Source organism: Belonocnema kinseyi, chromosome 7, assembly GCF_010883055.1.
Source record: "Belonocnema kinseyi isolate 2016_QV_RU_SX_M_011 chromosome 7, B_treatae_v1, whole genome shotgun sequence".
NCBI lineage: Eukaryota > Metazoa > Arthropoda > Insecta > Hymenoptera > Cynipidae > Belonocnema > Belonocnema kinseyi.
In genome coordinates, this window is record NC_046663.1 from 106,814,638 (window position 1) to 106,828,204 (window position 13,567).

A 13,567-nucleotide genomic window follows, 5' to 3' on the forward strand; every position below is an offset into this window, starting at 1 on the left:
AAATTTGAAATATTTAAAGAATTGAAAAATAAAATTGAAGCTTTTAAATTTTATGTGTAAACTTCGAAAAAAATCAACATAACAGTATACAGTAAAGCATCAACAACAGCAGGCCTTCAATTTCCAATTAAAAGTTTTAATTTTCAATGAGTTGATGAAAAGATTTTATATTCCTTTGCTTAATATATTTAATAAATACATTCCAAACTCGCAAGTGAGGGATGAAATTAAATCACTTTGAAGAAAAAAATGCCTTATTGCTTAATTGCAGTAGTTTACTGAATTATTGTTACAAAATATATGATTGGAATCTTCGTCAATCATATAAATCTAAAAATTCTTGGCGAATACCATCTTAACATTTAATTTAATACCTGATCGACAACATTCCTCTAAAGTCTTATGAAATATCATCAACTATTTCAAAATCCGCATTTATTCTAGCCATAAATATTTGATTCCAGGATATTCTACGTCTCCCATGATAGCCAAGACTTGAAAATTTTTAGCTACATTGCCCGTGATGGCAGCGGTAATTCCTTTAAGTGTAATGTCTTCAAATCTAGTAAAAAGGTAAGCTCATCTTCCGTAACTGAATTCTCATTCCTTGAAACCTAATGCATAATAATTAAACTATACAAAAACATCGGAAACTATAAAATAAATAATAATTTTAGTATTTACAGCTTTCCAATGGATGCTTTTCTAGTCCCTTTTGGGATTTGAACCTGCGAGAGAAAAGGTACATCCTGCTACAATAAAAGAGTAACAGGATCCCTTCTTTGTCTCAACATAATCTTGGAAACCGCAAAATTGAAAGAACCTAATTTTTTGCCTTTGACATACATTTTTGCACCTGCGTCCTGCACTTGGTCTTACTGGACTTAAAACCCTGGCGGCTTTTTAGTTCCGCCTGGATTGTTTCGTGGTGTTCCACAGAAACGTTCTATTCACGTACATCCCTAACCGCGGGGTTTCGCTGCGCATCGTGTGCGACCGGCTTAACGCCTTCTCACACACGCGCACAGGTGCGTACGTGCATTATATATGTTCGCAATAATTTCGCGGTGCACGCCGTCGTCTGGCGTTTTATCAACTGACGTTATTGTGCTTCCAAAAATAAATACTTAATGCGCGCGCGCACCCACGACACGCGGTTGAGATGACGTGGTGGCCGCGTTTCCAGTACATGTGCTGTTTTCTTATTTTATTTTTTGTTTTTCTTCATCCTTCGCTCGACTTCTCTATTTTCAGGAAACAATTACTTCTGTCCTTTTCATTATTTCATGCGATTACCCAGACTTTCAAAAACAAATGTTGTAGTCTGAGATCTTATTTCTTGGAATAATTGTTACATTATTTGAAGGAGATTACCAGTTTCTTTCTTTATTTTTTAAAGGAGAATTCAGGTACGCTGCTGCAATCCAAAGCCTCTATTTTTAATTTCATACTGAAAACGAATAAGCTTGGATAAATGATGAAAACAAAATTTGATGCAAATCGATGTAGAAGTGTTCAGTCTTAGAAAATTTCAAGTTTTTTTATATACGTCCGAAAAGATGTCTCAAGATTAGAGTCAAACCTGGATAGGAGCTCGGTTTTGGGACTTACAGTGGAATCCAATTCGGGGTCCCCCCCAATCTCACCCATACCCGCTGCGCGGCGTCAATTCGCGGAAGACCCCAATCCAGAGGTCTCAGATCCCATTTTGACTGTATTTTTCATTCCATAAGAAAAGGTATCACTTGGTGTTGATTGTTTCTCAAGCATAAAAATTACCCACTTCCGGTCATGTCCGGAACACAAGGATAATGTTACCAGATAGAGCAGGGATTGAAGTATTATTGTGCTTCGAAACCCCAAAATCGATACTTTAGACCTTTCTTCACAAAAACGATCGACGAAGTGGTTAATTTTCTTATAGAATGACATATTATTTCTTATTAAAAATTGCGTTTAGTGTTGTATTTTCCAATAATTTTATAGTTTTTATTGTCTAAAATACACTAAATACAGTAGGAATCATTATGAGGTATCATGTTTTTTCTAATAGGTAACATCCGCCTTCAGGCGAAATAAAATATTCTGTTAATATGGATTGTAGACACATAATTGGATTTTCCTTAAATTAGTGGAGAAAAGAATTTAATTTAATTTTTGTTCACAGTTGCTCAGGATATTTTAACAATTTTTTCATACAAAAGAAATAAGAAGGTTGTAGAATAGCTAGCATTTCTTCTAGAATTTGTAAACAAGCAACCAAAAACATTAAAGAAAACCATTCACTATTTTTGCTAAAGAAACTTATAAGAACTAATAATAGAATTTTTCTTCAACAGATAATTTAGGAATTTAACTTTTAGAAAATAAATAGTTTGAGTACTTCAAATTAAATATTTTTTATGAAATGATTGTGTCAGTATTTAAATATCCTTTTTGAATTAAAAGAAGTATTTTTTCATGATTGTCTAACTAACCTATTAGTCTTTGTTCTGACGAAACATGTTGTCTCAAGTTAGTTTCTAAAGATCCTACGATCTTACAAATACTGACAATGCGTCTTCTGATTATATTTATACGAATCTCTGTACTTGAAATCCTATTTATATCGCAAATCTTTTGTTGTTTGTGAAAACGGAATTTGAATAAGTGCACGATAAATATTGTTGTGCGTGATAAATATTCTTAGAAGATTACGGAAATTGTTCCAAATAGACTTTAATGTTAAGGAAAAGTTTAATATGTGTTTTAAAAAATCAGTACTTCATGAAATAGTCTTAGAAACTTAAATCTCTAAGTTGGGTTTCGAAAATTATTATGTTGATATTATTTCGATTTTATAATAAAATTTCTTGTCTTTTGCTAGGATAGGACATTCTATTCTTGATAGTTTTCTTTGTATAAAACTTGGTTGGTGGTCCCCAGTACAATCCACAGAATAAAAAAGAACTCGCGGAAGGAGTAAATCAATCAGCCACTAACTCTAAAAATAGAATCCAGTGGTCGCATAAGTTTACATTTTGCATCTGGTACAAGAAACCCAATTGTTATCATCACTTGAGAGTCTGAAAACTTAACTCCATCATAAAAGTCTGAAGTTTCTATTTCAGTTCTGGTCTTGCTAAAAATACTGGGTGCACACGAATTCATTTCATTTTTTTTTTTTTTTCATAAAACGACCACTTTCATTCATACTTTTAACCCGGAGGACTCTATCTGTGACGTCTGCGACAATAGTGTCAAAATTGGCAGATGATAGGTTGCTTGGAAAGAAGGAGAAAACCCCAGACGTACTGTGGAAGTACCACAACCGTTCGAGAAGCCAACATCTCATACACCCACCTATCCATCTAACCCGCCAGCTCCACTAATATGCCAGCCAGTCAGCCGTCCGCTTCTTCACCACACGCGGCGTGGATCCTCCACGAAATGCCATTGAGCACAGCGAATCCCAGAAAATTAATGCGCTTATAAATAAACCACGAGGAAAAATCCAGCCAAATGAAAGGATGGCGAGCTCTTACCAAGCTTAGAAACTCCGAGACCTAGTACATCATTTACAACGAATGAGAGCGGTCCACTCAAACTTCTATTTCCTTCAAGAAAGGAATCCCGGAAATAATCCAATTGGAAAGGAAGAACTTTTCGGTTGGTGAAAGTGAATCATAAAGATCAGTGAAGAAAGCTTGAAAGAAGCTTCAGTAGTTTCCATCAGCTGATGAAAGACTCAATCCTCTGAAGGAAAATGAGGATTGTATGCAATTTATAGAAGACTATGTTAATTTTTGACCAAAGTATGGGAAACTAAACTCTGGAAAGAGTTTGAGAGAGTGCATCAAGAGTAGTGAAAAAACATCAGCCATTCTAAGAAAAGTTTTCATCTTCTGGAATCGATTAAAGAATTGATTGGTTTTTAATCAAAGGATGGGAAACTAAACTTCTCAAAAGATAAAAAACAGCTTTTCATAATGTTTTTTTATCTCCAAGTACCAGAAGCATTCTTTTTTCCAAAACCATCTAAACTATTGAAGTTAACTAAGAGATAATTCTATTGTTGAGTGGAAATCTTCATCTTAACTATTCTACACTGACACAATTGACGTAGCGCGCGAATTCCGCTTGTCAGAATGCGCACCTGGTCAGAGAAATCAGGCTTGCTCATGACATACTGCGCACTCCTCTGACCTTGTCAGCTGCTTCATGTCAATTCTAAGATGGAAATATTAACTTGATAACGTGATAAAAAGTGGTATAGTTTTAGAAATAATTTGAGGATGCGGAATAGGTGAAATCTAAAAGTGAAATTTTATATCTAATAATGCTGCGAGGTGGTTTGGCAAGGCAGGCCAGTATTTTGGCTGATGTTCCTGCGAATGGAAGTGGAAACTCGAGTCCCGGAAGTCCGGTGGATGTTGAAGGTACAGTCAGACCGAGAAAGAAACTTTCTTTCAAGGAACCAGAATTTTTTGGGTATTTAAAGCTCAAGAAACCTCTTGCAAAGAATAAGGAACCTCCATTGATTGAACATTGTGTCACTCCCGCGACGGAATCGAACTTGAATGATAGTCTTTTCGAAGAAGATGATGAAACATTTAAGGCGGAACTAGAGGTGAACTTTGAGATGTTGAACTGTTTAGCCTTTTTTTTAAGTTCAGGATTATTTGAATTTTACTAGAACTGTAACTTGACATCAATTAATTTATTAGCTTTAAATGACGAAGAATAGAATACAGTATAAAGAACATTTAGTTTAAAGGAATCTTATATTTTAAATTATTTAATCGAATGGAATTTTTCTTACGAATTTCATATTGAAAGGAGAATTCAAAAAGTAGTTTTATTTATTATATTGTTTTGTTTTATGAATTATAACGCGGGAAGAGATTTCTGTCAAGAAATATTTTTAGTTTTGTTGTGTATCTAGTAGCGACGCTTTTAAATCTGATGGTTGAATTTAGGGAAGTTAATTCGGTTCTAGCTTTTGCGAGTGTCAATCTTCATTATCTGTCGTAGAAAGAAGCAAAGTTTAAGACTGACATTTTTTTTTGCAATGACGTGTCCGTTAACGAATATCTTTTTAAGTTTTACCCTTATCTAGAAATGAAAGATAGATTCTTAATTAGTATATCAATTGGTTTTCTAATTAAATTTAAATTGAATATTGTTTTTAAAAGAAAGTCCAGATCGATCAAGAAACTGTGCAAATGAAAAAGGCAAATATAATAAAAAATTGTGTTTCGTGACTATTGAAAAGTACATTTTGTGCAAATTTAGAATAAGTTTATTGTCAGTAGTTAATCACTGAATTGTTTTTAATTATTTCAGAGTCAAGCGATGAGAGTCGTAAGGACTGTAGGTCAAGCATTCGAGGTGTGCCATAAACTCAGTATAAATGCAGGTGGCGAAGAAAAGGATAGAGGAGATAACGACAGAGGTAGCAGAGAATCGGAAAATCTTCATCGAGACGATGATTATGAAGACCGAGAAGAGATCGAAAGCGATCAACCTCAACCATCCCCAACTTCACTTCACAAAGGTCACTAGAACATGGCACTGTTCAGTGGATTCTAGCCAATAGCTTTCATTCTAATTACTAATCGTTTAATTAAATTTCATTCTCTCATTGACCAACTTCAAATTCTCTAATCTTCTCCTCATTCCTAATTCATTAATTCGAATAGAGTTATTGATCTATACTACTTTAATGATAAAACTATCTTGGGGGTATCTAGAGTTTTGGTGCATTATTTGGAAATTCTGGAAGCTGTGAAAGAGTCTAGGAATATTATATCAGCTCTAAAACTCTTGAAAGAAACAGAGATTTTTCAATATTTTGCTTCCACCAGTTATATATTTTTGGCTCATTTTGAAATACCAATCAATCATTAAATCAGGACACCCTTTGATAAAGCTATTTAAAATCAATCTTTATAATTAACGAGTAATAATTCCAAATATATTTTACTTTTGCAGATATATCACTTCTAGGTGATGGAGAGGACGTGATTTCAGAACAAAACCCAGTACCTTGTCTTCTGAGATCTCATGAAGTGCCTGTTACAACATCTTCTGCTTCACCTGTTGGACAATCACCATCGGTAAATTTTTATTTGAGGATACGTTTATTACGAAAAAAACTCTTCCTAATTTCTAAATTTTCTATCCTACTGAAAATATCTATGAAAATTTTCCTATGAACATTAATCTAGATGCCTATTTATATTACTAGGTGAATTTTGATGTTTCAATTTAAGGATGCACTTTACGCACAGTCAACCTCAAAATTCGTCAAGCCTTTATAATGATATAAAGTATCAACGAAAATATATCCATTGTGATTTGCTGAGCATTTCAAAGGAGACATCTAACAAATCGTTTATTTAATAAAACTTGTTGGGATTTTTGTGGTTTAGCTTCAATTGTATGTGAAGCCCTATTTGGTTGATTTTTATGTGAAAAAAAACTTTTCTCAGGAATCACACACTTGAAGGGTGGCATTCCGAAAGGGCTTACTCGTAAACGCCAACTTGATGATTTTTGAGTAGAGACATAAGCGTTCACAATAATCGAATGTTTAAATGGACATTAGATTTGTTTTGCTCAAGTCGCAAGTTTTTCCAACTGTTGACTGTGATTAAAAATTGAATTTCCTATTAAGGAATACAAATTGATTTCTAGCTATTTTTAAGGTGTTTAAAAATCCAATTTTCGTTTTAGATGAAAGTTTGGAAATTTAGGACTTGCTGAGTTGAGGTGTGAAGAGTTTACTTAAAAAAGTCATCCAGTTCAGAGAAAATGGAGGGAAATTTTGTCCGCCGAAGCCCATATTTCCTAAAATTTTAATATTGACCTGAAATTTAATTTTTAATAAAATAAAATATAGTTGCTGCTATTGAGTTGAAAATTTGTTTAAAAAAGTTTTAAAATGTTAGAAAAACTTCGAAAAAATTTTGAATAAGAGAAAATGTGAAAAATTGCATTTATTTATTTTTATCAAATTTTTTACTAATAGTTATAAAGGATCTTGCAAGGAATATAATCCAACCTTGATGATTAGGATTGAATGAGAATTGCAAACTTTTTATATACAGCGAAAGTAAAAAAGAAAAAATTCAAATAAACAATTTTAACACAAGCCTTTATTTCTAAAGTGATGGTCAGTATCTCTTACAAAAATACGACAATTGACAATCATCATATTCTTCTCGATTTTACAAATTATTTAAAAATTTTTTTCATTTTGAAGTAGTCAAAATTAAATAATCTATAGCATTGTTTATAAAATTGAAAAAATAGCCGAATTGTCAAACGTAATAATTTTTAAAAGCGAAATCTATCTGCGCTGTAAATAATATTGTTAAGTTAAGATTAGTTAATTCAGATTTTGTATTTTTTCTTTTGCTTTAGAGAAAAATTGTAATTTTGATTCAATCTTCATGATTGATAGCTGATTTAGTTTTTGAATTTATTTTCTACAATTCTATTTGGATAATCGCAATTCAAACGCATTTAAATTTACATAAAACATATATTTAATAAATGAATTACGCTCATAATATCTAGCTATTTACATTTAGCTAGCTAACTTCTAGCTAGAACAAAATAAGCCATCAATTTGAAGGTCGATTTAAGATTAGGATTTTTTTCTAAACTGCATAAAATCTAAAGTCTTAAATCTAAACTCATATATCTATATTATACCTGGTTAAAATCCTTAAAACAGGATTTCCATTTCGATATTAAGGTTGATACAGATACAAAGATTCAAATACGATGATGAATTACCTAAAAATAGGGATTGATCTAAATCCATTAAGATTGAAAATACTCTTGAGATATTTGAAATAGGATCGAATAAATTAAATTAATTTTGAGGTGCACTCATCTTTCAATTCTGGGCTGGCCTCGGGTCTGGTCGGCCCAGAATCGGATAGGTCTTTTTTATATCAACACTCAAGACGGCATATAAAGTATCTAAAACTGGCACAGTATGGTACAGCAGCGCCCAGAGAAGCCCGACTTTAACAGCTTCTGATACGTATAGGCCATCAAGGTACGCTCAGGGGGGAAACAGACGCCATCAAGCGTGAAGCCGGTCGAAGATCGAGTTGTCCAGAATCGGTAGATGAGTGTACTAAAAAATGAATAGCCTTTTCTTGAGGACTACTAAAGGTGATTTGAAGTTTCTTCTTTTCCAGGGAACTGTAGGTTCCGATTGTGGTGGATTGCTAGCAGGTGGCGAACTGACAGCTCTAAAGCATGAAATCCAGCTTCTTCGAGAGCGATTAGATCAGCAGAATCAGCAAACTCGTGCTGCTGTAGCGCACGCGCGTCTTTTGCAAGATCAGCTCGCAGCAGAAACTGCTGCCCGTATAGAGGCTCAAGTAATTAATTCTTGAATAAAAAAAAATGTTTAATCTTCGCCTACCAAGTGACAAGGTTGTATCTCTTGATTGTATTTTTCCAGACGAGAACTCATCAGTTGCTTGTCCAAAACAAGGAACTGCTGGAACACATAGGTGCCTTGGTAGGTCACCTACGGGAACAGGAACGTATTTCTTCTGGACACATGACCGGTCAGTCGCATGTGCCAGGTTCGGCCAACGTGCCGTCCCAGACTCCCACAATCCCTGACTTGCCCGGTCTTGGCCAGGTAACGCTCTACCGCATACCTTGACGCTGCGCGCCAGAGCCGACCACTTCGCCTCTGCTCTTGCTTGTTCCTGCATAGCACATACCTACCTTACAGTTTAATTAATTTAAGTAACGCAATTAATGAAGCGATGCATTTTTGTACATTTTGATACTACGTAACACTTTTTGTACTGTCTTTTTTACCTTTTTTATGCCATTTATAATAAAATGGAAAATACGAAAATCCAATCGCGTCTTTTCGTTTCCGGATTTCCATAAATTTTTTATATATTATTTGCAAATTCGATTTGGCTGACGCATGCACTAATGTGTCTAATGTACATCCCCAGCAGCACACAATGTTGCTGTCTGAAAATAAGAAAATTTTAGCAACATTGCCATGCAATATTGGCAATGTTGCTGTAATATATGAATGTCCTCTCTCAATCATTATTGCTTTGTAATATGGCGACAGTGACGCGCGACAAACTTTCATGAATATTGTAATGACATTGATACAATATTTCGAAATAATATTGGAATGGAAAAAGGGATGAGATGATCTTCTAAAAATAGAGGTTGATTAAGGCAGTTAACCCTTTAAAATTGAGGAAGCCTTCCTTAGCAATTTACCAAAAGTAATAAATGTTATTTCGACACATTGAATCAATGTTATTACAACATTGATGCAAGATTGTCGCCTAAGATTTCTGCATTATTGTACAACAATGTTTCCAATGTTGGCATGCAATTCTGCGTGCTGTTAGGAATGTGGCTATATTTTAAGACAAATTAATCTGATTGATCTGATCAATGTTGGCTAATAATAATCCGCTTCTAATTTATGTTGTAAGTTTGAATTGTGTGTGTTGGCTGGGTAATACCAAAGCGATGTGTACTGATACTTTGAAGATGCATTGCCTCGGGCGCATCCTGCTGCACTGACACGGGAAGGGATGCGAAGAAACTAAAAAGAGAGTGTACATTATAAAAGGTAGCCTTCGGTGGTTGATGAAGATCGACAATACATCGTCTGATGTGTTAGGCTTACCAAAAACGAATGGTAATGTTTCCTCAGCGCCCTGGAGGCCAGAACTCACCCTGGGAGCTGGATCCACCGTCCTTTCCGTATTGCTCTTACCAATCATATCCGACTGAGTCTATGTTGTATCCTGGCAACTCGAATACAATGGGTCTTCAGGGAACCAACAACTGCACCGACCAATTGCACTTTCAGACGCAGCTTCTTGAAAGGCTTCATAACATTAGTCCATATCAGCTCCAGAGGTCTCCTTATACGACGCCCACGCCCTACGCGATGGGACCCAGTTTGTTAATTCCGCAGAGTAGCAGGCATTCGGTAAGTTGAGAACTCACTGACTGAGATTTGGCTTGTTTAGTGATTTACCGAGCGGCTGACCACTCCACTTTCAATTATATTTAAAGGAATTCCAAAGATTTCAACATTTTTGATTTTATCTAGTTTATTAACGGTATTCACCTTAGTACAAAGATTTGCGCAAAACATACAAATAGTAAATTAAATTTTTTTGAGTAGTATAAGAGTAAATTCAGCATCAGTATTATTAAAAAGTAAACCAATTTGTATTCTATTTTACGTTAATTTTCATTTCTGCTGTCCAACAGAAAAACCTAGTAAGTGACATTTTCCATAGAGACTATTTTCCGATAGATACGCATGAGAAAATAACCTCTATGGCAAAAGTCACTTACTAGGTTTTTCCGTTGGACAGCAGATTTGTTATTTCAAATATGTCACAAAGAATTCAACGATTTTACAAATATGTCAGCAGATTTCATAAAGATTTCAAAGATTCCAAAAGGTTTCTAAGATTTAAAAATATTTTTTAAAATTATAAACATGTCGAAAAATTTCTGAGGGTTTCGAAATATTTCTACAATTTCAAAAGATTTGAAAAATATTTTAAAATTATTCAGTGGATTAAAAAGATTTCCCAAGGATTCTAGAAGGCTTCCAAATATTTCATCATGATTTCAAAGATTTCAAAGACTTCAAAATAGCTTCTTAAAGTTTAAAAAATTTCAGGAATTCACAATAAAGAATTAAAAATGTTCAAAGAGGTCCTTCATAAAATACGTGATACTTTAAAGGAGGGGGCGTGGGGGGTGTTTAAAGTTCTTGAAAAATGTATGGCGTATTTTATGAATGGTCCCAAACGATTTCAATGATTTAATCAAGATTTCAAATATTCTGAAAGATTTAAAAATATTACTTTATAAATATTTCTAAAGATTTCACAAAAGTTATAAAATTTTCAAAACAAGAAAATTGATGAAGATTTTCGAATGTTAAAAAAATTGCACGAAGATTTCAATGATTTCACACATTTCAAAGATTCCAAAAGATTTCGAAATATTTCAGAAGATTTAAGATATATCTCAAAGATTTAAAAAGATTTCAGAAAGATAAAAAAACAAAGTTGTTAAACATTCCAAAAGAGATTTAAGATTTAATAAAGATTTCAATAATTTAAATATTTCAATAATGTCACCAATATCCAAATATTAAATAGTTAAAAAGAGTTAATCAAAGAATTCAAAAGTATTTCAAAGATTTCTCAAGATTTCCAAGTATTTCAGATGTTTTAAAAGATATCCTAAAGATTTGAAAAATTTCAAAACATTTAAAAGATTTCTAAATATTTCTCGAAGATTTAGAAAGATTATAGATAATTTAATTAAGATTTTAAATATTTCACAAAGAATTCAAAGATTTCAAAAGATTCCATATATTCTAAAAGATATCTAAGATTTCAAAAAATATCAAAAGATTTCAAAATTTTAAAAAATATTTTAAAGATTGCACACGCATATCAAAAGACTTAAATGATTTCACAAAGATTTTAGAAGATTTTAAAGATTTTAGAAAGCTTAGAAAGATTTCTAAAGATTTTCCAAGGATTCCAAAGGATTAATAAAAATTGCATGAAGATTTCAAAGATTTCACGAAAAAGTGAAAAGATTTCAAAGATTTCAAAATAATTCTATGTAAATATTTCGAAAGATTTCAGAATATTTCAAAATATATATGAATATTCCAGATGATTTAAAAAATTTCACAAAGATTTTCCAATTTTTATAAGTTTTCATGAAGATTTTCAAGTGTTCAAAAGATTTCATGAAGATGTTCAAATGTTTAAAAGATTTCACAAAGATTTAAATGATTTTGCAAAAATGTAAAAGACTCCAAAAGATTTCAAAAGTTTTCACAAAGATACTAAAGCTTCCAAAAGATATCTAAGATTTCAGGAAACATCAAATATTTCAGACAGATTTAAGGATTTCGAAAGATTTAAATGATTTTACAAAGATTACAAAGATTTTATAAATATTTCAACAGACTTCACAATTATTTCAAAGATTTTAAAGAATTTAAAAATTGCACAAAGGTTTGTACACACAATTTTAAGAGTGATCAACCCCTCGTGATTTACTGAAGAAAGCAAATACTCAGTCAGTGAAATAGTAACAGAGAAGCTTTACCGATTGATAAAAGTAGTTAAACCCTTTTCAGAATTCATCCCAATTCTCGCCAGGATCTATGTCGTTGAGGGTCTCCCAGGCGAACAGTTTTTCTTCATCTCCAGTTATGTCTCAGAAGATGGAGAATTACACTACTCTTGGATCCGAAATGAATCATACAATGCAGGAGGCAAATTACACGAAAACCTTGCCTTCCGATAATCAAAAACCTTCTGCAGACGTTAAAAGCAAAGTCAGGACAGTTTATGACGAAATACCCCCTATTGTACTCGACCCCCCTCCTCAGAGAAGACGAAACGAGAATCCTCCTCAAAAAAAAGAGGTACAGAGTTCCAGGAATAATATGACGATTCAAGAGGAAAATGAGGCACAAAATCAAAAGTCAAAGGAGAGAGAGAAAAAGTTGGCGAGTGTCTTAAGAACACCAGGACCTCCACCTTCGAGAACCACTAGTGCAAGACTACCTTCCAGAAATGATCTTATGTGTCAGGTGAAACGCACCACGTGGGCTCGGCATACTACCAAATAATTTAGAGGGTGAAGAATTCTAAAGATTATTATATTTCGTTTACAAAATCCTAGCAATTTTATTTATTCATTTATTTTTGAATGAAAGTTTTAAGGGTGTCGATTGAACTAGGAGTGTTATAAAGAAACCAGGATTTTTTTACTCACTTCACCAAAATAATCTTCTCTCTATGTTGAAAAATGAGTGCTCTTTAGAAATCCGTTCGAAACATAAAACAAAACCTTTTTTATTTATTTTATAGCTTTTTATTTTTAATAACATTTTGAAAATTTGAAACAAATTGATTAATATCTACAAGGTTAGCAGAATTTCAAAAAAGTCATGAACATATAAATCTATTATTTTTTTTACTTATTTTCGCACAATGTTACCAATTATTATAAATTTTTCGGATACTTTTATGTATTGTTGTTTATCAGAAGATAATACAAGGTACAGATTTCTCAAAAACAAAACTCTATAACCCTGGCGAATTATTTTTCAGTATTTGAAAGAATTTAGAAAACCGCAGGCACTCAGGTAGATATTTTTAAAGGTCCACGAAGCTCGTTTAAATGGTCTGAAGGCTTTAAAATATCCTTTCCGAAATTGAAATAAGAATACGATCATAAATAACAAGCAGAGAGGCTATCTCAAAAGAGTAGCCGCCACTCAAGGGTCCTTTGTTAAGCTTTCGAATTAAAATTTAGAAGTAGATTTCTTTTTAATTTCATAGTTAACAGCCTAAAACATAATAATTCGGAATCTACGGGTCTCGATGACTTCAGCTATCTAACTTTTTTTTTTTAATACTTAAAATTGGAATTAATAGAACGTTTCTCGTAAATGGAATGAGATACGCCAAAAAAGACAACATTTTTGAATTCAACTAGAAAATTG

The 13,567-nt window shown here is 33.0% G+C and overlaps 1 protein-coding gene across 15 annotated transcripts in view; it reads left to right on the plus strand.

Annotated features, from left to right (window-relative positions):
- The window catches only part of LOC117176904 (carboxyl-terminal PDZ ligand of neuronal nitric oxide synthase protein-like), a 62,258-nt gene that overhangs the window by 33,835 nt on the left and 14,856 nt on the right, over positions 1 to 13,567 (plus strand). For 5 of the 15 annotated variants that reach the window (XM_033367283.1, XM_033367286.1, XM_033367277.1 and 2 more), the window contains 7 exons: positions 465 to 573; positions 5,326 to 5,536; positions 5,974 to 6,098; positions 8,184 to 8,384; positions 8,468 to 8,653; positions 9,713 to 9,994; positions 12,176 to 13,265. In XM_033367283.1, the coding sequence (XP_033223174.1) occupies positions 465 to 573; positions 5,326 to 5,536; positions 5,974 to 6,098; positions 8,184 to 8,384; positions 8,468 to 8,653; positions 9,713 to 9,994; positions 12,176 to 12,688 (1,627 nt within the window). In that variant the 3' untranslated portion in view covers positions 12,689 to 13,265. Of the gene's footprint in view, positions 1 to 464; positions 574 to 2,645; positions 4,610 to 5,325; positions 5,537 to 5,973; positions 6,099 to 8,183; positions 8,385 to 8,467; positions 8,654 to 9,712; positions 9,995 to 12,172; positions 13,266 to 13,567 lie in introns of those variants that run through there. The other 10 variants (XM_033367281.1, XM_033367282.1, XM_033367284.1 and 7 more) reach the window with 8 other exon arrangements.